The 27,044-nt window shown below is 43.9% G+C and overlaps 1 protein-coding gene across 1 annotated transcript in view; it reads right to left on the bottom strand.

Annotated features, from left to right (window-relative positions):
• Positions 1 to 573: 573 nt before the first annotated feature.
• The window catches only part of CACNA2D4 (calcium voltage-gated channel auxiliary subunit alpha2delta 4), an 861,469-nt gene continuing 834,998 nt past the window's right edge, over positions 574 to 27,044 (bottom strand). Inside the window, exons 36-38 of the mRNA XM_069228087.1 lie at positions 20,928 to 21,040; positions 17,091 to 17,173; positions 574 to 4,023 (exon numbers count right to left, since the gene is read on the bottom strand). Coding sequence (XP_069084188.1) covers positions 3,928 to 4,023; positions 17,091 to 17,173; positions 20,928 to 21,040 — 292 coding nt within the window. The 3' untranslated portion in view covers positions 574 to 3,927. The remainder of the gene's footprint in view (positions 4,024 to 17,090; positions 17,174 to 20,927; positions 21,041 to 27,044) is intronic.

The raw sequence follows: 27,044 nt of genomic DNA, 5'->3' as shown, positions 1-27,044 counted from the left end.
ATATAGGATATCAGAACATGACCAATGTCACAACGATTCTTTTGGTCCCAACAAGATTAAGGCACAATAGTGCTTCAGTTACTAGAGTATTTTGTATGCCTCATTTCCTGTAGAATGTTATTATTCATGTGAATGCTATATAAATGAATAAAGCTGTGTATTTTAAGTCAACGTAAGAGCAGAAAGTAACTGTGGTTTTGAGTTCTGATTTGAATTAAAAAATCTCACGCTTGAAAGAGTGCAGAGAATAATAGATCCTCCATCCGAGGAGACGAGTTGTGTGACAACAAAAAAACGCGCCCTTTTTGCCTTCGCGTGCCTACCTATCCCTCGTCCCACATTTTCACCGCTGGCGCCGAGCGCTGCCTTGGACGTGTTTGATACTATCAGCTGGGAAGGAGACTGCTGGGCTCCACACTGTTTTACCAGCAATATTTGGAGCTACCGGTTGGTGGTGAATTTAGGCTGACAGCAGCAATAAATACAGAGCAACCTCGAGAAGTGAGTTACCTGGGAAGAGAGTGTGTGTAATACTGTTATCAGACATAAGGTACCACCTAATGAGGAGAAATGTAAGACTGAATTTATTGGAACACAGAGCAAAGAAAGAAACAATAATAATTGATTTTATTTATGGATTGGATTAGAAGAGTTTATTAAAAAAAAGTAAAGGTGCACTGCATAGTCACATGCATCAAAGTATGAGCTACGTTTGCTTCTGAGTATAGCTCGTGAGTTGAAATGCATTAGCTTCAGAAGCTCTGCCCTCACACTGCTTCATCACTTAAAACTAGCTTCACAGTGCAATTGTGGGCCTCGGCTCCGTTAATCTCTTACCAGAGTCCATCTTTACCCAGCTGATTACAAATTCAGACTGACCAACCTATTGACCAAATGTGCATGCATTCCCTTGCATGCACCACCAAGCCAGTGGAGGGTGCAAACTTCTCAGGGCCCCAGTGGTTCATTTGAAGAGGGCCTCTGCAGTGACCAGAATACTCTTTTGACCTTTGATTTTTTTTAAATAAAAGAGAACATTGTCTATTTTTTAGCCAGAGAAAGGTCTGAATATTTGAGCCAACCATTGTTGTCAGAAAAATTTTGTTAGGTGAGGTGCAGAATGGTGAAGAATTCCCCAGTAACTGTACAGCCCTGCCAGAGATTATGATATGGAAGGCCTTAACAGTGGACTTGAAGCTTCTGATGTCTCTTTGCCACACCTGCTTGTGGCATCATTTACTACAGAAAACCTAAACATGCTTACTTCCTGGTGCAGTTGGGTCTTCCTGCTGAGGATGATACAGATTGGCAAAGTTCTTAGTAACCTAACAGCATCCAGCTTAGATCTTTTTTCAAACACAGCTCTCATGAAGGAGGCCAGAAGATAATGTTTATTAGGCAAACCAAGTATGGCATGTTCCAAACAGAAGGGGGCCACCTGTAGCATTCGTGTGTCATGCAGAAGGGCTGCCTGTGGACCACACAGAAAGTGGTACTGTTTACCACGAAGAAGAGGCTCGCTGTGTCTTTAATACCAGGAACATAAGATACTGGAGGCTAGGAACTGAAGAAAGTCTGCCTTTTGAGTGGCTTCATGAGCCAGAAAAGTGTCTACACAAAGGCACCTCCAATTCCACGTCTTTTTGCATAGATAATTTCCACATTCAGTCACAGCCGCGTGGCCCAGCGCCAAATATATTCTTTCCGCAGATAGTATTTCCTCCAGAAAAAGAATATGGGAAGAAGTTGAAGGGAAAAGGTGGTGCAATTAATGAGTATCAGCAGACACAGATCAACTGGACAGAAACCAGGAACAGAATGACTTATTGAAAAAGACTAAGGCAGATTTGGGAGGACAAATAATGAGGGTTGGCAGGCAATAAGAGGGGCAGCTAGGGATTAGGATGATGAGACTAAACAATGAGTTGCAAATGACAGGAAGATGCAGAAGAAGCAAAGAGGCGTAGACAAAGAATAAGGAGGCATAGCCAGAGGATAATGAGTTCGAGAAAGAAGACAGAGGTGTAGATAGAGCAAAGGAGGTGCAGAAAGAGGACATGGGGTGCACTGAGGAAAGGGGTGCAGACATAGAACATGGAGATGCAAACAGGATAAGGGCTGCAGGCAAAGGATACAGGAGGCAAGAAGAGTATATAGAATCACAGACAGAGGAGAGGGATAGCAGACAGAGGATAGAGAGATTCAGACAGAGAATAGGAAGGTGCCGAAAGAGGATAGGGAGGTGGAGAGGACAGGGAGAGGAGGACAGAGGAAACAGAAGTACAGACAAAGAACAGGGAGGTTTAGACAGAGGATAGGGAGAGGAGGACAGAGGGTACAAAGGTGCAGACAGACACCAGGGAGGTGTAGACCGAGGCTAGGGAGATGCAGACCGAGGGCAGTGTTACGCAAACAGAGGACAGTGTTACACAAACAGAGGACAGAGGACAGTGTTACACAAACAGAGGACAGTGTTACGCAAACAGAGGACAGTGTTACGCAGACAGAGGACAGTGTTACGCAAACAGCGGACAGTGTTACGCAAACAGCGGACAGTGTTACGCAAACAGCGGACAGTGTTACGCAGACAGAGGACAGTGTTACGCAGACAGAGGACAGTGTTAAGCAGACAGAGGACAGGCAGCTGCAGGCTGAGACTTGGGAGGCATAGGCAGGCGATGGGGAGATACAGACAGGGGATAATAAGGCACAAAGGATAGGAAGTTGCTGCTTGAGTGCAGGGAGGTGCGGACACAGGACAGGGAGGTGTAAGCAGAGGTTAAGGCGGTGGACGCAGGGGATAGGGAGACATAGAGGACATGGAGATGCAGGTAGAGGTCGGTCAGGTGAAAACAAAAGACTGGGAGTGCAGGCAGAGGGCGTGGAGATGCAAATAGAGCATAGAGAGGCCTGGGAAGAGGATGGGGTGCAGGCAGAGGACATGGAGATGGAAACAAAGGACAGAGATTTGCAGAAGAGCATGGTGAGGTGCAGACAAAAGACAGGGAGTGCATAAAGAGATGCAGGTAGAGGATAGAGAGGCACGGGAAGAGGATAGGGGATGCAGACAGAGGATAGGGAAGTACAGGAAGAAGACAGGGGATGAAGAGAGAGAATAGGGAGATGCAGGTAGGGGATGGTGAAGTACAGACAGAGGATAGTGAGGCATAGGGAGAGGATAGAGGCTGGGAGGTGGAGGGAGAGGACAGGGAGGTGGAGACAGCGGGTAGACAGAAGAAGGAAAAGGAGGTGCTAAGAGGGGATAGTGAGATAGAGACAGAGGACAGGACATGCAGGTAGGAGACTGGTAGTGGAGACCGAGGTTAGTGATATTGGTTCAAGACAAATTGATGTGAGGGCGGAGGATAGGGACAAGCAAGGAATGGGACAGGGAAGAGTTGACAGGGGGTAGGTAATGTGTAGGCAGAAGGTAGGGACCTGCAGGTGGATGATATGAAAAATAGCGGTGGAGGATATGGTCTGTGCAGGCAGAGGAACAGGGGCAGGGGGGATAGGGAGAAATATGCAGTTTATAAAGAGATACAGGAAGAGGAAAGAGCAACACTTAGAAAAGTGATCAAACAGAGGATATGCAGGTGCAGGGAAAAGTTTAGGAGTTGAAGGCAATCTGGCTGGTGATTTGGAGTGGAAGGAAAAGGCTGCAGTAGTGTGGTCAGGGATACAAATGCAAAAGTAAAAAGGAGCCGCCAAATGAAGGAGAAGGAAAGAATGACGTTAAGTGACGTCTTTAAAGAGATCCTGCAGTTTCAGAACAATCGGGATGTGAGCAGATGCACAATGGAGTGCTGGAAGGGGTCAGCCCTTTTCCTTGGCCTGGGAAATTAAATGTTGTGAGTCCTTGGAGTGGAGGCCATCCTCAAACTGCAGAGCCTTTCTGTCCTGAGCACTCAACCCTTGGTGCCTGGGTCACCGCAGGAGATAAGCTGAAGGTCCAAATGATAGAAGCAGCAGCGTCAACGAAGATGATATTGCCGAAGCCCCTCCACAGTCCTGCGCGTTCTCCTAGGATGGACAGAGAAAGGGGAGATATTAGCTCTTAGAATTCAAATACGCCATGAAGGGCAATTTCCACATGGATGTGGCCATCCACAGACCTCTAGAGAAAGTGCATGAGCTAGCACAGCAGTGGAGGAGGAACCATCAATATTCTGGTTTTCTTGGAGCTATATACTTGTGATGGTCAACATAAAACGTATACCTCACACGTCCTCCAAGCCCCTGACTAGCTTTACCTGTGTAGCCAAGGAGCCCTCAATTACAGGTTCTGATGATCTTAGTATAAGCTTCCTTTCTATTCTGATGGGGCCAGTGGTAGCATGGAACTATGAGAACAGTACGGGCCTGTCACTTTCACCTGGAGATTGTAGCTGCTGACTGTAACCAGAATGTCCAGGTGAAAGTTTGGGGCAAGATCAGGATTTATTGGGAGACTCACACCTGTAATTACTGATTCCATGGTAATTCTTCATTTCTCAGGGGATTCTCACTGTTCAACCTGGAATGATACCAGGGACTCCCGGTATCGTTAGCCCTTGGGGTGTGGAATTAACAACCCCATGTCTAGGCACTCGTAATGAGACCGTAGGTTACAATGCACACACACATGCACACAACGCATGCATGCAATCTCGGCTTGTCCATCAATGGTCATCTCCTCTGTGTGGAATGAAAGCCAACAATTAGATATCAAGTATCTAAATGCATACAACCCACACACTTCACCACACGTGCACATGCTGCGTGTTGCCTGTGCAGGCGCTAGGACGTGCACTGAGAATGTAGGATGATATAGACATGTCCACTAGTGCTCCCATCCCCATTCATTGCCCAGTATTATGCATTAATATACCTTCACACCTGCAAAAAGCAAGTTAGATTTCCCTCAAAGAACACAGGAAACCGAATTCCAAATAATGCATTTCATATGCATTGTGTGAGTACAAATGGTAGAAAGTGGCATACTACCTGGGGTAATTAGTAACAAATAGAGCCTTCTTAAGCGCATTGGGACTGCTGATCTGGTCTTCCTGTACTGAAACTTAAAAGCAAATAAGTCGATTATGTCCCAACTTTTAAGCCCACAGTAGATTTATATTTTTTAAAACAATACTTGTCAGTAGAGGAACTAAGGGCCACATGTATGAACATTTGGAATTGTGAGTTCCTAATTGCGATTCCATGCAAATTGCAATTAGGAAATGGCAATTCCAAATCTACGAAACTCCATTGAGTTTCTTTTGCGATTCCCAGTGGGTCGCAAATTCCGACCTACTGGGAATGGCAAAAATCACAGGGATGGTGGCCTTGTCCCCTATGCTGGCCATTGAAGTGGTGGGCATGAATCCTGTATTTTATAAGACAGGACTCATGTGGTATGGATGGTTCTGCATCAGGAAATGGCACTAGGCTGGTCAAAGGCATTTTCTTGCCTCTAACCAGCCTAGCGTCATTTTTTGGTGCAAAACCCCCTTCCCTGATACCGGTACCCCCACCCGGCTAACGCCATTTTCCCTTTGTGCCAGCTTGCGGGATTCCATAAATTTGGTGCCTGGCTGGCGCTTTGGAATGACACAAGCTGGCGGTAAACTTTTTGACGCATTAACGCAGTTTTGCACCAAAAAGTATAAATATGGGCCTAAACCTCTCAGAACACACTCATAGCTCTCAATACTCAACCAAATGAAACCACTGGTTCTCAGGAAACAGCCTTACAACGAAGGCTAAACCCCCACATGGCTTTACCATGCAGGCATAACCACGCATGTATCTTTACCAAGCATGTTTTTACCATGCATGTCTTGACAACGAACATGCCTTTACCACACATGCCATTACAACGAAATTCATTGTAAAGGAATGAATGCTAAAGGCATATTCGTTGTAAAGATTTTACAGGTAAGTTTTCATATATATATATATATATATTTATATATTTAGGTTCTTTTTAGGGTTTAAGGTGGGTATAGGTTTTTCTGTGGTAAGGGTAATTTTAGGGTTCAGTGTGCTGTGGGTTTTTGGATAGTAAGGGTAATTTTAGGTATTAGGATGGGTATGGTTTTTTGGGTGGTGAGTGTCTTTTTAAGGTGTAGGGTGGGTATGGGTTTTGGGGTGATAAGTTTTTTTTAGGGTTTAGGTTAGGTATGTTTTTTGGTGGGAAGAGTTTTTTAGGGTTTAAGGTGGGTATGGGTTTTTGGGTTGTAAGTTTTTTTGGGTTTATGGAGGGTATGGGTTTTGGGTGGTAACGGTAATTTTAGGTTTTAGGGTGGGTATGGATTTTTAGATGGTAATGGCGGTTTTAGGGTGGGTATGTGGTTTTGGGTGGTGAGTGTTTTTTTTACGGTTTAGGTTGGGTATGATTGTTTTGGTGGTAAGTGTTTTTTAGGGCTTCGGGTGGGTATGGGTTTTTGGGTTGTAAGGATATTTTTAGGGTTTAGTGTGGGTATGGGTTTTTGGGTGGTAAAGGTATTGTTAGGTTTTAGGGTGGGTATGGGTTTTTGGATGGCAATGGCATTTTTAGGTTTTAGGGTGGGTATTGGTTTTTGGGTGGTAAGTGTTTTTTGGGCTAGAGTGGCTGTGGGTTGTTGGGTGGTATGTGTTTTTTAGGGTTTTTGGTGGGTATGGGCTATTGGGTGGTACTTTGTTTAGGGTTTAGGGAGTTATGGGTTTTGGGGTGGTAAGGGGTTTTAGGGTTTAGAGTGGGTATGGGTTTTTTGTGTGGGAAGTATTTTTTGGGTTATGTATATATATATGTATTCACTGAAAAAAAACAAAGTAACCAAAACTCGTGCCCTAAGATAACTAATACAGTTGTCTCAATAATTTTATTACAAATGTTGGAGTGACAATATGAAAAATGGCATAAAATATGTCATCAATGATATAATATGTGGCATAATTAGCTGTGCATGGCGAAGGCATGAGTTATAATTACCTTAGGGCGCAAGTTTTAGTTACTTGTAAGAACTCTAATTATGACTGCTCAATTTCTATGGTTTTGTATGAGTAAATTCAGAACCTAACTGTAACGTCCCTGTAACCTTTGTTTTTTTCAGTGAATGTCTATTTTTTCTTAACGTATAGTAATTTTCATTGCTATATGTGAATCCAACAACAGCCGCTGTGGTTGGCTACAGGGACTGGCTGACTCCAACCCTATATATGCACCCAACCTTGCACCATGCACTGCCTTTTCTGGTGCGCAGTAGGGCTTGTCCACAAGCGCTGGCCTGCAGCCAGTCCCTGCAGCCAACCCCACTAACCACCCAACCCGATGATGTGCATGGCCCTTTGTGCATGCACAGAGGAAGTTGGCTGCGGCCTCTCTGGGTGTGTGAATAGGTGTTAGAGGCTGTGTCTGGGGGTAAGAATGGCTGTCTGGGTGTGAGAGTGTGTACATCAGTCTTAGTGGTTGCGTCAGTACGTGCGCGGGTCTGTGAGTTGGGTGCACCAAGGTGTCAGTGGGTCTGTGAGTGGGTGTCTGACAGTCTGAGTGGGTGCATAACGTTCTGAGTGGGTGCGTGAGGGTCTGACTGGGTCTGTGATTGAGTGCATGAGAGTCTGAGTGGGACTGTGAGTGGTCTGTGAGTGGGTGAGTGAGTCTCTGAGTGGGACTGTGTTGGGGTGCATGACTGTCGGAATGGTTCTGTGAGTGGGTGCATAAGTGTCTGTGTGGGTGTGTGAGTGGGAGAATTGATTGTAAGAGAGACAGACAGAGAGAAAGAAAGTGAGAGGACATAAATAGTGTTTTTTTGCCTTTGATGTCTGATACACATAGAATGAGTTATTTGTCTCCAATTTAAAATACTTTTTTTTTAATATAATAATTTGTTTTTTTATTTTAAAAAATTGAAATGAGTCCACCTGAATTTGAACCCCCAAAGCTCAGTGCAAAGATTTTTTTGTGTTTTTTTTTAGCCCTTTATAGGCTTTCTTGGACCGTGCTGCCCCGTGGTCCTTACTGATTTATTTATTTATTAAAATGCCCTTTACGGGCTACCTGGCACTGAGGGGAAAGCCTTAAGGCTTACCTCACAGAGCCATTGCTTCTGCATGCACAGAGCAGCTTTGCCAGCAGCTCTGTGCTTGCTGAAGCATTTCATCTCTGTCCCCTGCTGCTTTACAGGCGCCGCTGTCAAAACCCAAAGTGTTTGCAGTGGCTTGGCTGCAGCTGCAGAGCTGAAGCCAAGACACAGCAAACAGCTATTTCCCGACATGGGCACCCACGGATATAGCAGGAGCCAGCCCTGGGGGTGGCGGTCCACAGGGCCATTAGTGGCTCCTCAAGAGGGGGCCACGTGGCTCCCCTCCAACTAGGACATAACCATGGGGGGTGGTCCCCGGGGCCTGGCGGACCCAGGGCAGTGGGGTGCAACGGGCCCCCCTGCATATAAAAAAATGAAAACTCCGGGGAGGTGGTGGTCACCGGAGCTGTGGGGGGGTCAGGAGGCCCCCCACACTAAATTTGTAATTCCCCTGGGACCTGGCCCACCCAGGGGCCTATAAAAAAACAAGTGTGAGAGCCTGCACTTGTTTTAAAAAAAAGTTTTTGTCGCAAATTTACGATTATTGCAAACTCGCAGGCATATTAATAAAAAAAAAAATTGCACTGGGGTGTCCCTCTGGAATCACCCCCCCACCACCAGTGCTAATATAGTCAGGGTGTCTCTACCTCGGCCCCCTTTTTTTTTTTAACTCTTTTACTGGGACTCGGCTGAAGTCCCAAGATGGCAGGCAACACTTACTGGTTTGAAGTGTTGGGAGCTAATCAGAGCTGTGCATTTCCCTGCACGAGCTCCTATTTGTTCACAAATACTTCACGGATAGAAATATACAAATTTGAATTTCCCTAACATTCTCAATAACTACTGAACGGATTCACATCAAATAAACCAAAGCGTAATCTGTGTACTGACAGCTAGCTTTCTGCCAAATTAGGTATAATTCTGTCCAGTGGTTCGGCCTGTAGTCGTGTCTAAAGAATCCTATGGGAATTAACATGGGAAATGCAACGTTTTTTTAGCTCCCTTTTTCTCACCCCCGACGGATCAGCCCGAAACTTTCCGTGTGCAACAAGAATCACTGCAACACTTTTTTTAGGAACATTTTGTGAAGATTTGTCAAACAGTGCTAATATTTATATATATATATATATATGTATATATATATATAGAGAGAGAGAGAGAGAGAGAGAGAGAGAGAGATAGATATCTATACACACACACATGAATAAAATATATAAATATGTATATATAAATTATATAAATGTATATCTATACATACATTTTTATTTATGTCTCTGTATAGAAATATATATATATATATATATATATATATATATATATATATATATATATATATATATATATATATATTATACTTACAGTTAAAGTTTTTGTTGTGAAGGCATGCATGGTAAAGTCATATTTGTGGTAAAAATGATCGATGTTAAGGAATGCGTGGTAGTGTTGTGGTCTTTGTAATGACCACGGAGAAAGGGCATGCGTGGTAATAGCATGCGTGATTCCGTCATACAACCCTGGTTCTCTGCATATTTTAACGACTTCATCCCTCTCAAAACATTCCTGCACCCTAAATCACCTTGCATTAGTGATGGAATACACAGGATCAAATCCAAAATGGCTGCAATTTACACAAATGGAAGAAATGCAGACGCATCTGCAATAAAACCCACCTTTGGAGACTCAACAAGGTCAACCAAGCAATATAAAAAAGAGAGATCTGTAATGCTCTTACTCATACAATTCGAACAATTTTATAGTAATCCAAAGCCCATATTTACTAAACTTACACACAATGCAGCACAGCACCCAAAAACACTACGCTATGTTGCCTGACAGGGAGACAAAGGACAGCACCATGTCTATAGAGATATGGCACTCTCCTGCTCTCTCCTTAGCATCGGTGCACAATCAGGCTGCCGAGCGCCACACGCACACCTTTGCAACATAGTGCGTGAGCCTAGCATAGGTTTTGTGCTGAAGGCTACTCTTCCAGTGCAAAATACTAAGCATAGACTAACTTTAAAATGTTTCATACGTTGTAAATGTGCTATGCAAAGTGGAAAGTGCTATGAGACACTCACTTCTAAGTGACACTATTTTTTGGCGCGAAACCCTGTCTATTAATGTTAGTAGATCGTGTTTTGTGCCAAAAAAAAGCATGGGTGGTCCATGGGAACGCCCATGGACCACCCATGTAATGCACACTTGACGCTAAGTAATGGAAAATTGTGTTACTTTCTGGTAACTTTACAGTGCAAAACAAGTTCTGCACTAGAAAGTAAATAACAAAAAACATTTTGTGCTGGTTTGCGGCACGTTTGCAAAATGTTTTGCAAAATGTTTGTATATCTGGGCCCAAATATGGTCAATGTACAATTCAAGGGAGCATAAGGATACGGAAATGTGGTATGATTACGAGTACACAAATTTGCAGCAAAAAAGAAGCACAAATTAAAGTGTTATTTAAGGTCAAACAACTATGTAATCATTGAGAAACATAAATTTGAACCTAAGCGATATAAGCAATGTTTTTAAATAAATCAAAAGAAAAGATGTATTGAAATGAGAAGCGTGACTGGGGCACAAGACTCGTGGATGTTCTGGGCCTTTGTAGTCAAGGGCACAGTATCTTAGTCCATGCAATAAGAAACCTGCCCTGGTTCCTGAAGCAGACTGGGATCAAATTATTTAAAAGAGCTGTACGGGGCCCTGATATACTGGAACACCAAAATGCTCCTGACATGGAGGTCTCGCAAGTGAACCTGGAATGAAAAAGACTGCCTCAGTCATACTAGCTTTACAGAGGCACGGATCTGGCTGACTCCACCCCAATCCCTCAGACCTCCAGTGTGTCAGATGTGCTGGCATAGCTGACTGATCGGAAAGTTGGCCTGGGTGTCTCTCAGACAAACTAGCTTGTAATTGGTTCTGTGATACAATGGACAGATTCTCGGAGACAAGGTAGGGTAAAAAAAATGTTAATGTATTTTGCACGTAAGAACAAAGCATTGCTATGGAGACTGTGCTTTTAGGATGAAGAATATCTGAAATGGAACAATGCTTTCTCTCTCTCTTGCGTGGAGTATACGTTTAAAATATGAAATTCTGACTAACATTAAACCAGGCCTGGCTGGACTTCCTTAAGCTAATTCATAGGAGTGATAGAACAGACATTAATGAGAGAAAGATTTTTTTGCGGTGAGCTTTCAATTGTAAACTATTTCCACTATGAACGTTAGATGGCAGTGTTGTATTTTCGTAGATCTGAGTGAGGCTTGAAATTTCTAAAAGTCCCACCCGACTGGGAAAAAGGAAAACAACACGAGACATGGACCAATGTATGTATATTTGTCCATCAGCTACAAGGTGGTGATCCACAGCACGCAAACAGCAGCCATTAAAAGAGTGAGGAGGGTGAAATGGCTGTATGATTACCCCACCCTGTTTAACATATAAATATATAAATAAATATGTGTTTATGCCCTGCTTGAGTACGCCTACTCCCCAGCTGCTGCGGAAATCCGAGATAAAAGTTATGTACAGACATCTAGGGCCATATATACGTAGCGTTTTTTAAAAGGCATCCCGTTTTCCTTTAAGCTAAAACGGGCTGCGTTTAAAATAAAAAAAAGATTGCTTTATTCAAAAGCAATCACATACATGGTGGTTTGCTGACCCCAGCAGGCCACCATCCTTGTGATTTTTGCGATTCCCACCGAGTTGCAAATTGTGATCTACCTCGTTAATATTAATGACGTAGGTCTGTTTGTGACCCACTGGGAATCGCAAAAAGAAACGCAATGGAGTTACGTACATTTGGAATCACAATGCCTAACGTACGTACATGTGGCCTGTAGTCACTCTGTCTGCCACTTAAGAGGGCCACCAAAGTAACTAGATCTGCTAGAGAATTAGTGCTGGGTGGTGCCTTGCATGTCAATGAATATTGGAGAATATAAAGGACTTCCATATCAAGCCAGAAACTACCAAAACAATTTCAGGAATAGACGGCACTCTCTATACCGGGCGTACCCGAGCCTGCTTCTAGGACCTTTAATCTGGCTGTCAAAACCCTACAAAAAGAAATGATGCATGCATTCTAAAAAAAACACTGGAGAAATGACCCCACCCGCGGTGCAACTAGTGCAAAACTATTTAACAGTATCATCTGCCAGTTCTATTATTTGAGAGTTTGATCTGAGGACCAAGAGTGACCCAAGACATATACTAAGGACCTGTGCCCGTAGAAGCTCTCAGTGCTCAGAACTAGCAAAGTGCCTTCCGTTGTTAAGCAATCAGAAATAGGCAGCTGATGTTTGGATCCATTGGGGTCACTGCTGGCCTGATTTAGAACCTGGTGGTGTTTACTCTGTCCGTGAGAGTAGCAGAGGACATTATATCCATCACCCTGCTGACTGAGGATAGCCATATTTAAAGATCGCTGCCGGCCCAGCGTGAGCTCAGTGCGTTCACAGTAAGTGGCTCTTGTTAAGACCCCTACAGGTTGGAGAGTGGCCGCCATCTTTCACTCAGCTCCTCACCAGATTTTTTATTTTTCAAAAACGAACTTGAAAGAGGAAATATCACTAATGACCTTGATCCCTGGTGGTCCTAAACAGAAAAAATCAGAACATCAGCATACATGCCAATATTTTAGAGCAGATAAGTGGGAGATTTAAAAAAAAAAAATAGTCAGGAGAATGTATTTTACCCACTGATTTATATTGGAGCACAAGCAATCTGCCTGAATTGGTCTAATATTATGTATGGTGACAGAGTTCTAAATGTTGTCAAACAAAAGCAGAGTTCTAAACTCTGTTTCTGATTGTGCTATGTAAAACTGTAAAAAATAAAATGTAGAGGCCTGTCACATGCTCTAATCTCCCCCTCCAAGAATTAAGGACAAAGTGTTAACCTTTGATGTCAGAAGTCATTCTTGGAGAGGGAGATTGGTGCGTGTGACAGACATCAACATTTTATTCGTGGCAGTTTTACAAAACTCCGAATCGGGTTCCTGCATGCAGGAATCAGGGGCGGGAGACTAGCCTTGAAATCAGTAATTTCCAGCCTGAATTGGGTGAACTGGCATGTATGCATCAAACAGTCCTCTCTGGCGGGCGGTCTAAAGTTCTTAGACAAATGGTCCCTCCCACCTTACACCATCAGTGCAAGCTTCCAATGACGGAGCCACTAGGGGCATCGCCATCGAACACCTGGCAGTCTACCCAACTCATAATAGAGTGGGCACACCCAGGGCCTGATGGAGAGGCTACTCTGCCAAGTTTGCGGCAGAATACCCTGTCTGCCAAACTAAACCGGTCCCTGGCTCCCTCTAAGCGAACACAGAGGAATAAGATGGATGTCTACCAGATACGTTGCATCCTGCACTCCGGCTATGCATTAAGTGCAATAACAGGCAAACCTTAGTATCAAAACTCAAAAGCAATCATATACTGTTCCTGAGGTCCTGGGGAAAATTAGCGTAGGTCATTACTTTGGCAGCACTGCTACAATCTGCATTGCCCAAAATACATAAACCGAAACCTGGGTTCTGCCCTGGTTCTTGATGAAGCAGCTAATCTATCCAGACCAGAAGCTTCCGTTTCCGGGGTGGGTGACATACAGGAGGCTTGTCTTGGTTTCACTGGTGCATATGCCAGTATAGTGGGAGATGTGGGTGTCAGAGAACAGAAAGGAGGCAGCGTAGAGGAGCAGGGAGTCTACGTGGGAATGAGAGCTCCAGCCTTGTTATGGAAGTCCAGGGCACACGCGTCAGCAGGAAATATCTGTACCAATGGAGACCACCACCGCACTGGGCTCTTTGGCTAATCGGAGATCCTCTGATCCCAGAAGGAAGACATTAGAAAGAGAATGGTGTGGAGATGCTGATGTGCAGGAAGCATCCTCGAGTGTGCATGCAGTGCATGTTCCTTCCAGCGAAGGGATAGAAGCTGCAATCCAACACAACGGGGTGTCCGATTAAATATCTTGGACAGAGTATCCTGAATGAATGTTGAACTGTTCTTGGCTGTGAAGGATCTAGGATAAAGTAGTTGGGCGGTGGTAGTTTATGTAGGGTGTTGCTTAATGGGGCCCATATAAAAATCTTGTTCTCGTGATCCTAGGTTCAAGTCTTTAGCTTTCAAACTCTGAGGGGTCTCTTGTAAGCAGAGGGTATATAACTTGCTGGTACCCCAAACCTTCCTTCCATCAACAACTTCCTGAAACCAGGTTTATAGGAGTATCTCATTATCCCTCCAATATTTGGGAAACTGTCTCAGTTGCTTCTCTGATGATGTCATCTTCCTCTCTAAGGCCCATATTTATGGTCTGTTTGCGCTGTTTTAGCGTCATTTTATTTGATGCTAAAATGGTGCAAACGTAACTCCATATTTATATTTTGACGCTAGATCCGTCTAGCATCAAAATATTGGAGTTATCGTCATGTTGTGGATGCGACAAACTACCTTGCGTTAATTAGATGCGAGGTATGCGTTCCTGTCCACAACATGACGCTAACCCCCTACCGCCTTATTTATACTCCGGTGCAGAAACGGCGCGCACGGAGTAGGCGGACCCCAATAATGGTGCTAAGCCTGCTTTGCGCAATTATTTAATGCTTGGGTCAGACCAGGCATTGGGTACCTGTGGATCCCTTTCCATGGTCAGACACCATGGAATGGGCCCACAGGTACCCACCCCTAGACCCAGCAACACCCCCACCCACACCAGAGGGACACCATGGAATGGGGGAACCCATCCTGGGTATGTATTGTTAAGTATTTTAATTATTCATTTTTAATTTTAATTTTATTGTTAATGTGCCATTGGGGGCCCATCACATTGGGCTCCCTGCCTGGCACTGGGTCGTATGGCTGTGCCCAGGGGACACTGGTCCCCTGTGCTGACTAGTTGGGTGGTAGGCATGACTCCTGTCTTTACTAGGACAGGAGTCACTTTTGGGTGGTAGTGTGTTAGAAAATGACGCTAGGCTGGTTAGCGGCATATTTATTGCTGCTAACCAGCCTAGCGTCATTTCTGACCCACTAGCGCCTTTTGCTTTACCACCACTCCCCAGCTAGCATCTTTGCTTTAGACACTAGCCTATCCTTACCTCCTGCGTGTGCCATTCCATAGATATGGCGCATGGCTGCCGCTATGGAATGGCGCTAGCCGGCGCTAAGGATTTTGCTGCAAATCTGCAGTTTTGCGGAAAAACCCATAAATATGCCCCAAAATATTCAGTATGTACATGGAGGGATGAAAAGGTAGGCAGTTGGTGGGAGGGGCTGCATGGAGTCTGGGACAGCTTTGTTCTTGAGAAGGTGATGATCGCTATGACAATGAAGTGTTGCATTTACCACGCTGTGCCTTAAAAAGGCAGTCTGAACCACAAATGTGTTTTTACAACGCATTCCCTTACCACACAAGTTGTTACAACGACTTGCCTTTGGGAAAGTGCTGGACTTTGTAATAGTTTAATTTAATAGCCAATGGTAGTCTAGGAACAGTAGCGAAAGTGCTGGACTTAAAGTCCAACATCAGTCTAACTTAACGCAAGCTGTTGTAACAACTTGTGTGGTAAAGTAATGTGTTGACAAAATGCATTTGTGGTTTGGATTTCGTTGTTAAGGCACAGTGTGGTTCAAACCGCATTGTACAGGGTGTTTCCCCAATGAACTGCCAGCTACTCACATGACTGACAGCCATTTCCGGTAACGTGTGCAGATAACCCAGAGTCTTTCTAAGACCACCGTTCTGGTCACCTATGAGGTCTGGTGTTGAAGCCATTAGCCTTTCCCTGTTTCCCACTTTCCAAGGTTTAGAAGATGCTGGGCTCGTTCTCATTTCTCTCCTATGATCCTGGGGATGTAGGGAGTGTGTGTGATGCATGGTTCCCTCCTCTGTAAAGTACAACATGTGGACGCCAAAGGGTGGTCTACTTCCCTAAAGGATAGGACCACAGGGAATCATGGCCTGGTCACAAGATTACGAGCTTCTGAGCGCTGTCCTCTTGGAGTGAATACAGGAGAGGCTATCTCTCGATGAAGAAAGCACCGCTAGTCCAAAGAGGCATGTAGCACCTGAGGAGGGAACATGGCTACTCCGCACCTCTAACCAGGAGGGATCAGGAGTGCAAACATCCGCCCATGGTAGGGCGGAACAGACCTTCCGTGGGCATATTCAGGAACTTACTCATTTGTCTGACTGAAAAAGCACAACCTAAAAGTTACAAACTGAATAGCTAATTTGTTTTCAAGCATTTCATAATATTAACGACAAAACAACAACAGTAAGAATAAATGATCAAGAACATGCACAAAAATAAGAGCTAGACAAAAATCTTGTTTTGGGGCATGCAATCAGTCTTGTTTCATAGTGATGGAGATAACAGGTGTTTTCATTCAATGTTACTTATTTTAATGAACACTGGTGGAAGAAAGACATTCATAACCTCCCGGAATTCAAACCTGTGACACGGAGGTGGCATGAAAACCTTTCCAGCAGGCAGTTCACCTCCATTAACTGGCTTAGTTATGTGGATCAGCTGCAAACAACACTCCAGTATGCCTATGGTAGGATCTCCACTCACAAGTACACACGCGCAGAGGTGTGTGTACCTGCGTGCGTGCACACACACAGAGAAAGCTTGGCACACACATGTACCAATGCGCATGCGCTTGCACACACAGACCTACATCACACAACATGCTTCACTACGAGGTGCCCTCATTTCCACCTCTGAATCTGGACATTATCCGATGAAGACCATGGACTGTGGAATTACATGTAACACCTGGAAATACCGGTTCCTTTCCACCATGCAGTGTCCAGTATGAGGCTTTTACCACTGACTTACAGGGTAAGTCACTGGCAGGCTCCCACCTAGTAATTCCACGTCAGTGTCCAGTGCAGCCTTGTTCTGTGGGTGTACCGCTCCGCCAAACTCATAATGAGGACCTATGTGTAGTAAACACCACTCACCTGTTCACTGCCCTGGGACTCCCAGCCGCGTTCCCTCACACTGCACAGTACTGTGGCTCTTACCTCAGCATGGAATGCATGGCAGGACTCCGGCCGCCGCCGCAGCTTCTGGGAGCGCATCCTGTCGCATTTCACCGAAGCGTTATGTGCGCCGGAGTTAAGGGTTCACTCAGACTCCAAGGAGCAGTGGGACAAACATGGCTTCTTGCCTGAAGGCCTCAAGGGTTACTATATGGTGGGGCAGAAGCAGGGTTAATAGGTTGTGAACTGTTGTAAGTGGACAGGACATTTGTCAGACTCTGGTGAAGGGGAAAAAGGACATGAACCTAGGGTGAAGGGTGTGGGGAAAACATGAACTGTGTGCCTTAAAATGTGTAATGCTAAAGCAACAAAATCACTGTACATTTTGGGACACTCATTTACTTCTTGTGATCGATCTATGCACATCACTCAATCAAGTACCTCTCAACTGAGCTTTAATCCTCACTCAGGCCAAGATTTACAAAGGTTTTGAGTCAGGTTTGAGCCATTTTTTTAAAACAAACCCGACACAGTCTTTTTGGGGATTTACAAACCAATGTAAACTGGTATGTGTGCTGCTTTGTAAGAAAAAGTAAAGCAAACCAGTGAGAAGCGCTGCTTTGCATTACTTAGCGTCAAGGGGAGGGGTTATATTGGTGATACCTGGGCGTTCCCATGCTTTTTGATGCAAAACTCTATCTATTAACATTAGGAGACAAGGTTTCGTACAAACAAACAGATGCTGCTGGAAAGCAGGCGTTAACAGGAGAAATGTTTTCATTTGTCCTTTCTTTTCCAACTTTGCATATGTGCTGTAGTGTACAGCACACATACACATAAGGAAAAGTTTTAAGATTTGTCTAGTCATAGTATTTTGTTTGGAAACGGTACTCTTCCAGTGCAAAACCTATGCTAGACTCACACACACACCATTGCACTATGGCACAAAGGTGTGTGCATGGTGCTCGGCAGCAAAATTCTGCACCAGCACTAGGAAGAAGGAAGGAGAGTGCCATATCACTGGAGACATGGCACTCTCCTCCTCTCTCCCTGCCACGCAACGCAGCACAGTACCTTTGGGTGCTATGCTGCGTTTCGTGACGCCGTCGTAAATCTGGGCCTAAGGTGTAGTGGAACGGATCATTCACTGTAAATCTACAAATGGCCAATTCCGCTACACTCACGATTCCTCTGCCTCATTTACATTTAGAGCATCAGCTAGTTCTGTCAAGGGAAAATATGTCCTAGTGGCCCAACTGTCACACTGCTGCTGGCTTCATATTAAGGGGAACATTTACTATTATTTCACACAATGAAGAGAACTTGCTGTGCTGCGTTGCGTTAAAGGGAAAGAGCAGAAATGCTCCATATTTACAAAGATGTGGAGCATTTCTGCTCTCTCTTTCCACTAGTGTGCCATAATTCAGGGGTGCCTGCATTACTAGCAGAACTGTTTTGGTGCAGGAAGAAGAACCATCCTGCAAAAAAGCAATCCAAAGAGGAAATAATAAGAGAAAAAAATATTCTCCTTGTTATGCCATCATCTGGGAGGCATACCAATTTCATGGAATCCCACATTTATGAACTTTTGTAGCTCTAGAATTGCACCAAATCCATGGCTGGGTGCAGTGGTGTAATGAAACTGGAGGGGGGCCCTTGCAGAAAACATGGAGGGGCCCCCTTCCACACTCACTCATGAGCTCTCAGGCCAGGGTGCTGTGCTGAGAGGGCCCCCTGGAGCTCCCTGGATGGATGCATAGGAACACCCATGCACCAGACAAGGAATGCCTCCCAGCTTGAAATTTAACAAAACACAGCACAAGTAGCTGCGCTGAATTAAATTTTTTTACAAAGCCAGGCAAACCGGCTCTGTAAATCTGAATGAAGGAAGTGTGCTGCCTTGTGTGATACTAGGACAACACAACTCCTTGATAAATCTGGCCCTGAATTTTCCTGGCTATTTCTCCAGACTGGTCAATAGGAAGGATTCGAACTCTTTCCTGGACCTGAGTATACAATACAGGGAGTGCAGAATTATTAGGCAAATTAGTATTTTGACCACATCATCCTCTTTATGCATGTTGTCTTACTCCAAGCTGTATAGGCTCGAAAGCCTACTACCAATTAAGCATATTAGGTGATGTGCATCTCTGTAATGAGAAGGGGTGTGGTCTAATGACATCACCACCCTATATCAGGTGTGCATAATTATTAGGCAACTTCCTTTCCTTTGGCAAAATGGGTCAAAAGAAGGACTTGACAGGCTCAGAAAAGTCAAAAATAGTGAGATATCTTGCAGAGGTATGCAGCACTCTTAAAATTGCAAAGCTTCTGAAGCGTGATCATCGAACAATCAAGCGTTTCATTCAAAATAGTCAACAGGGTCGCAAGAAGCGTGTGGAAAAACCAAGGCGCAAAATAACTGCCCATGAACTGAGAAAAGTCAAGCGTGCAGCTGCCACGATGCCACTTGCCACCAGTTTGGCCATATTTCAGAGCTGCAACATCACTGGAGTGCCCAAAAGCACAAGGTGTGCAATACTCAGAGACATGGCCAAGGTAAGAAAGGCTGAAAGACGACCACCACTGAACAAGACACACAAGCTGAAACGTCAAGACTGGGCCAAGAAATATCTCAAGACTGATTTTCTAAGGTTTTATGGACTGATGAAATGAGAGTGAGTCTTGATGGGCCAGATGGATGGGCCCGTGGCTGGATTGGTAAAGGGCAGAGAGCTCCAGTCCGACTCAGACGCCAGCAAGGTGGAGGTGGAGTACTGGTTTGGGCTGGTATCATCAAAGATGAGCTTGTGGGGCCTTTTCGGGTTGAGGATGGAGTCAAGCTCAACTCCCAGTCCTACTGCCAGTTCCTGGTAGACACCTTCTTCAAGCAGTGGTACAGGAAGAAGTCTGCATCCTTCAAGAAAAACATGATTTTCATGCAGGACAATGCTCCATCACACGCGTCCAAGTACTCCACAGCGTGGCTGGCAAGAAAGGGTATAAAAGAAGGAAATCTAATGACATGGCCTCCTTGTTCACCTGATCTGAACCCCATTGAGAACCTGTGGTCCATCATCAAATGTGAGATTTACAAGGAGGGAAAACAGTACACCTCTCTGAACAGTGTCTGGGAGGCTGTGGTTGCTGCTGCACGCAATGTTGATGGTGAACAGATCAAAACACTGACAGAATCCATGGATGGCAGGCTTTTGAGTGTCCTTGCAAAGAAAGGTGGCTATATTGGTCACTGATTTGTTTTTGTTTTTGAATGTCAGACATGTATATTTGTGAATGTTGAGATGTTATATTGGTTTCACTGGTAATAATAAATAATTGAAATGGGTATATATTTGTTTTTTGTTAAGTTGCCTAATAATTATGCACAGTAATAGTCACCTGCACACACAGATATCCCCCTAACATAGCTAAAACTAAAAACAAACTAAAAACTACTTCCAAAAATATTCAGCTTTGATATTAATGAGTTTTTTGGGTTCATTGAGAACATGGTTGTTGTTCAATAATAAAATTAATCCTCAAAAATACAACTTGCCTAATAATTCTGCACTCCCTGTATTCTGATTGGTCAGGGCTGCCCTTAACAAACTAGTATCTGACTGCCCCCCCCCCCCCCACAAGCATGAGGGGGTTTGTATAGTTATCTTGTCTCTTCCATCAAGTATACAGGCAGCGCAGACACAGCCTCAGCATATCCAAGGGCCACTCTCACTCACTTGTTGGCATCTACTTTCCATTTAAGCTCTTGGTCCCCAGATCATGATAAAGGAAGAGGTGAGAGTCAATTGAGAAATTGACACAGTGCACAGTGTATTGATAAAAGGTTCTTTCTTAGGAACACCAAGGCCCAAAGGATATATTTCACTTCTTTGGCTTCCAGTAAAACCGGAGGGAAGAGGCTGCAATCGCAGTCAGACTCGACGACCAGTAGAAGGAGATTGCTGTTGGTGATGTGCTGAACCACAAACATCCTAGGGAAACAGAAAACAAAATCACCAGGAGCCTTATCATTACCCTAGAGAAGAAATATGGACCACAACACTATAGTGCGCATGTTCTACCATATTAACAATATTTTTTACAATGGCCCATTACATTTTCAAAGTACCAGAAAGGAATAGCATGTAAATATTATCTTTACTGTAGTGCATTGAATCTGTATTATGTTTCCAAAACAAATATTCATTTGATTTGGGTTTGGCATGTCAAGATTTGTGCAGATCTTTAAAGGAAAGGGGAGAGTGGGGTCAACAATAGTGTCTTTTCCCTTTTAAATTACCAACGTTTCATTGTATTACAATACAGAAGAAAATAGCTCAACTGAATTAAACCAAACTTGGCGTGAAAGTATAACATTACTCAAGGGAGTGCCTTTGCTTAGTTTGGTGTAGATCCATTCAGTAGTTTTTGATAAAAACATTAGAAAAGTGTTTTTGGTAGACCTCAAATTAAGCCGAGCTGTCAATCAAGATAGAGCTATTCGATCCATTATCCCGCTAGCCTGCAGATGGTGCGTGAAGTCTGTGGAAACACACATGGACCAAAATTTTCAAAAATATTTCAATCGGATTGTGTTTTGCATTACAAACCCGCAAATCCAAACCTGGGTCAATGAACCATCAGCTTTATGATTGGCTGGATACAACTTGAAAAATGGTGGAGCTATGATTATAGGACATGGAAATTTGGCATCATGAAAAAACATGAAGGAGCCATAAGGGGGTGGGGGAGCCACCCCTCTGCCCCAGGCCCTATGGCCTAGGTGGGCCAAGGCCCTCTCCTCAGTTTTTAAAAGTAAAAAAAAATGGTAATTTTGCCACAGGGTTTGTGGACCCGAGGCTGGGTTTGTGGTCCTCAGAGGACAGCAAATTGAGCCCCAAGGTCTGCCAAGATGGAGGCCTCAGTCCCTATTTTTATTCTTATATCATGCAAAAGTTATCATACACAGACTTGATCTCACTCCAGGATTTCCAGATCTTTACAAAAGACTAACTCCACTGTTGAAAGGAGTGTACGTACCCCACCAATTTCAAACAGCATTCCACTGGAAGAGCAATGGATTATTCCACTGCTTTAACCAGACATTAGATACTATGAAGACTATGGCAGATATTTATTTGTTCTTCAGAGGTTTGTAAAGCAGATTCACAGATAGACTGGGGTGTTTGCAGGTATAGCCGCAAGGAGGTGAAACACATGGAAATACCTCAGCTAATTCCCTTGACAAAACCAACAGTAACAAGTAGAATATTACACACTTTCCACTGAGTGAAAACATGATAACAAAACAACGCTCACAAGATTCATGTTTTGGCATTTCTGCCAATAATGTTTAGAGAATTAAGGAAAATACACAGATAATTTCTAAAAGAATTCCTAAACTGTGACACTTTTTCCTCAAGGACCTAATGTAAACACAGATGGGAAAAACAGGGAAAGGTGGAAGAGATCCAAGTGGTTGTGGAAATTGACTCCACTGAGGATGCTGGCTGTATTGGTACCCATGAGGCAGCACTAGGATGTTAAGATTTAGCTTGTCTTCTTAGAGACAGTAACCCAGTGCTCCTCTTCACACACCTATCACATAGTCAGATAAAGCAGACACTTTGGCCAATCGCAAGTCGATTCAACTCAGACACTCACAGACAAATGCTATTTAAGAGTTTTTGACATTTTTGCCTTTTGCACAAATATAACAAACATGCAATCTATACAAACAACAATAGATTTGAAAATAGGTACAAGTAGTAAGTAAGAAATATTAAAATGATGATATATAATCTTCAGGAACAATTATTTTACCCAATCACGGTGAAAATCAGCGACTGTAATTTTACTGATTTCCTTGATTAAATTGAAAGTGCTTTGTAACCGTTTTTGTATTGCAATCCAACGACCCTTCCCTACCATACCTCCTCCATTAGACCTGTCTCATTGTCCAATTCTTTGCCTAAGGTCGTGCCATCTGTCTTGTTGTAGCATCAAAGTTGTCATAAACTAGGAATGGATCTGGGCCCATTTGTTTAATTTCACTCGACCTATGAATTAGTTCAGATCCTTTCTGCAGAATAGAAAATTCTCTCTGATGTTAACTTCATGTCCATCTCAAATACCTACTTTTTTATGTGGAGTGCAACTGGTTTGGCTCCCTCTCCATATCTGTTTAACATTTATTTCGACCTTGTGCTAGTTCATTAGAGGATCTAGAGACAAGATTGTATCTTGTGTAGATGACACTCAGCTAATATCAGTAGATAAAACCCCCCCGGAGATTCAAAGAGACCTGACAGGTTGTCATTTTTCAATTCTTCAATGGATGAAATGTCAGTGCTTGAGACTAAATGGATCTAAGATTGAGATGCTCTTACTTGGCAAAAATAATCCCTGACCCTCCTCTTTATGGCCTGCTAATCTCGGACCTTGGCTTTTTAATAGATAAAGATCCAACTATGGTTCCCCAAGTTAACTGGCCCCTCACTTTTTGTTTTTCCCCCAACTTAAACTGCTAACATCAATCTTGCCATTTATTTCTAAGGGCCGTACAACCCTAGTAAGGAATTAAGCTATCAACTCACTTCTTGGCTATACAAATGCCTCTTGCTTAGGGCAACATGTACAGAATCATTCTGATTTCTAATCTGCAGATGTGATCGCATTTCTGAAGCTTTTCATAGTTGTCATTGGCTTCCTGATGAAAGGTGCATACAATTAAAGAATTTACGCGACTGTTATAAACCCTGCCACTGGAAGGAACCAGGTTTTTCCAAAAACTGGTTCAGAGTTACACATCCCTTTGATCGAATGAATTGGGGAATTTGTCCTCTTTAAGAGAAGCTGCAAAATGATTTATTCTGTTGTGGAGTTTGAGAAAAACACAGTCTTGAATCTCAATTTCCTAGCACCATTCATTAATTGTCACAGAGTAGACTGAATAAAACCCCCCTCTCTGCTCTCTTGACTTCATACCCTCAACTTTTCTGTGGGCTGCTCAAGACGAAAGGAGACAGGCCTTTTCTCAAGTCACGTTTACAAGTATCTTTTAAGGCCACAGTCCTCTTTCTCAACATGGTTCAAATCTGAAGGGATCCACTCCCAGTCAGTGCAAATATATTTGAAAGATTTTTCAGACACTCACAGAACCATCAAGTAATCAGAGTTCGGAGGAAGGGTGGTAACCACACCTTCATCCAGTCTCAATTCTATACTGTTAACCATATTTTACGTCATATCCCATAACGTTCTTAACCTCTTAGCTGCTGGGCCTTTCCCCCCCCAGTGCTGAGCCCTTTTTTGGCTATTTGGGGTAGTTCGCGCTTAGGGCTTCATAACTTTTTGTCCACATAAGCTAACCACGCCAAATTTGCGTCCTTTTTTTCCAACATCCTAGGGATTCTAATGGTACCCAGAGTTGGTGATTTCCCCTGGAGGAGACCAAGAAAATAGCCAAAATACAGTGAAAATTTTGTTTTTTCCAAAAAAATGGGAAAAAAGGGCTGCCGAAGAAGGCTTGTGGTTTTTTCCCTGAAAATGCCATCAACCAAGGGTTTCTGGTGCTGAAATCACTATCTTCCCACCTTTCAGGAACGGGCAGACTTGAATCAGAAAACCGAATTTTTCAACACAAATTTGGCATTTTACTGGGACATACCCCATTTCTACTATATTTGGTGCTTTCAGCCTCCTTCCAGTTAGTGACAGGAATGGGTGTGAAACCAATGCTGGATCCCGGAATGCTAAACATTTCTGAAAACTAGACAAAATTCTGAATTCAGCAAGGGGTCATTTGTGTAGATCCTACAAGGTTTTCCTACAGAAAATAACAGCTGAAATAAAAAAATATTGAAATTGAGCTGAAAACAACAGCCATTTTTCTTTATGTTTTACTCTGTAACTTTTTCCTGCGATGTCAGATTTCTGAAAGCAATATACCGTTTTGTCTGCTGGACTCTTCTGGTTGCGGGGATATAAAGGGCTTGTAGGTTCATCAAGAACCCTAGGTACCCAGAGCCAATAAATAAGCTGCACCCTGCAGTTGGTTTTCATTCTATACTGGGTATACAGCAATTCATTTGCTGAAATATGAAGAGTGAAAAAGAGGTATCAAGAAAACCTTTGCATTTCCAAAATGGGATCAAGATAAGGTTTTGAGGAGCAGTGGTTATTTGCACATCGCTGAATTCCGAGGTGCCCATACTAGCATGTGAATTGCAGGGCATTTCTCAAATAGATGTCTTTTTTACACACTCTCTTATATTTGGAAGGAAAAAATGTAGAGAAAGATAAGGGGCAATAACACTTGTTTTGCTATTCTGTGTTCCCCCAAGTCTCCCGATAAAAATGATACCTCACTTGTGTGGGTAGGCCTAGTGCCCGCGACAGGAAATGCCCCAAAACACAACATGGACACATCCTATTTTTTTTATAGAAAACACAGCTGTTTTTTCCAAAGTGCCTACCTGTAGATTTTGGCCTCTAGCTCAGCCGGCACATAGGGAAACCTACCAAACCTGTGCATTTCTGAAAACTAGAGACCTAGGGGAATCCAAGGAGGGGTGACTTGCGGGGCTCGGACCAGGTTCTGTTACCCAGAATCCTTTGCAAACCTCAAAAAGTGGCTAAAAAAACAAGTTTTCCTCACATTTCGGTGACAGAAAGTTCTGGAATCTGAGAGGAGCCACAAATTTCCTTCCACCCGGCGTTCCCCCAAGTCTCCCGATAAAAATGATACCTCACTTGTGTGGGTAGGCCTAGCGCCCGCGACAGGAAACGCCCCAAAGCGCAACGTGGACACATCAAAATTTTTGGAAGAAAACAGAGGTGTTTTTTGAGAAGTGCCTACCTGTAGATTTTGGCCTGTAGCTCAGCCGGCACCTAGGGAAACCTACCAAACCTGTGCATTTCTGAAAACTAGAGACCTAGGGCAATCCAAGGAGGGGTGACTCGCGGGGCTCGGACCAGGTTCTGTTACCCAGAATCCTTTGCAAACCTCAAAAAGTGGCTAAAAAAACAAGTTTTCCTCAGATTTCGGTGACAGAAAGTTCTGGAATCTGAGAGGAGCCACAAATTTCCTTCCACCCGGCGTTCCCCCAAGTCTCCCGATAAAAATGATACCTCACTTGTGTGGGTAGGCCTAGCGCCCGCGACAGGAAACGCCCCAAAGCGCAACGTGGACACATCAAAATTTTTGGAAGAAAACAGAGGTGTTTTTTGAGAAGTGCCTACCTGTAGATTTTGGCCTGTAGCTCAGCCGGCACCTAGGGAAACCTACCAAACCTGTGCATTTCTGAAAACTAGAGACCTAGGGCAATCCAAGGAGGGGTGACTCGCGGGGCTCGGACCAGGTTCTGTTACCCAGAATCCTTTGCAAACCTCAAAAAGTGGCTAAAAAAACAAGTTTTCCTCAGATTTCGGTGACAGAAAGTTCTGGAATCTGAGAGGAGCCACAAATTTCCTTCCACCCGGCGTTCCCCCAAGTCTCCCGATAAAAATGATACCTCACTTGTGTGGGTAGGCCTAGCGCCCGCGACAGGAAACGCCCCAAAGCGCAACGTGGACACATCAAAATTTTTGGAAGAAAACAGAGGTGTTTTTTGAGAAGTGCCTACCTGTAGATTTTGGCCTGTAGCTCAGCCGGCACCTAGGGAAACCTACCAAACCTGTGCATTTCTGAAAATTAGAGACCTAGGGCAATCCAAGGAGGGGTGACTCGCGGGGCTCGGACCAGGTTCTGTTACCCAGAATCCTTTGCAAACCTCAAAAAGTGGCTAAAAAAACAAGTTTTCCTCAGATTTCGGTGACAGAAAGTTCTGGAATCTGAGAGGAGCCACAAATTTCCTTCCACCCGGCATTCCCCCAAGTCTCCCGATAAAAATGATACCTCACTTGTGTGGGTAGGCCTAGCGCCCGCGACAGGAAACGCCCCAAAGCGCAACGTGGACACATCAAAATTTTTGGAAGAAAACAGAGGTGTTTTTT

This window comes from Pleurodeles waltl, chromosome 4_1, assembly GCF_031143425.1.
Source record: "Pleurodeles waltl isolate 20211129_DDA chromosome 4_1, aPleWal1.hap1.20221129, whole genome shotgun sequence".
In the NCBI taxonomy this organism is placed as follows: domain Eukaryota; kingdom Metazoa; phylum Chordata; class Amphibia; order Caudata; family Salamandridae; genus Pleurodeles; species Pleurodeles waltl.
The sequence above is the reverse complement of the archived record's forward strand: the minus strand, read 5'-3'. Positions and strand labels throughout refer to the sequence as shown.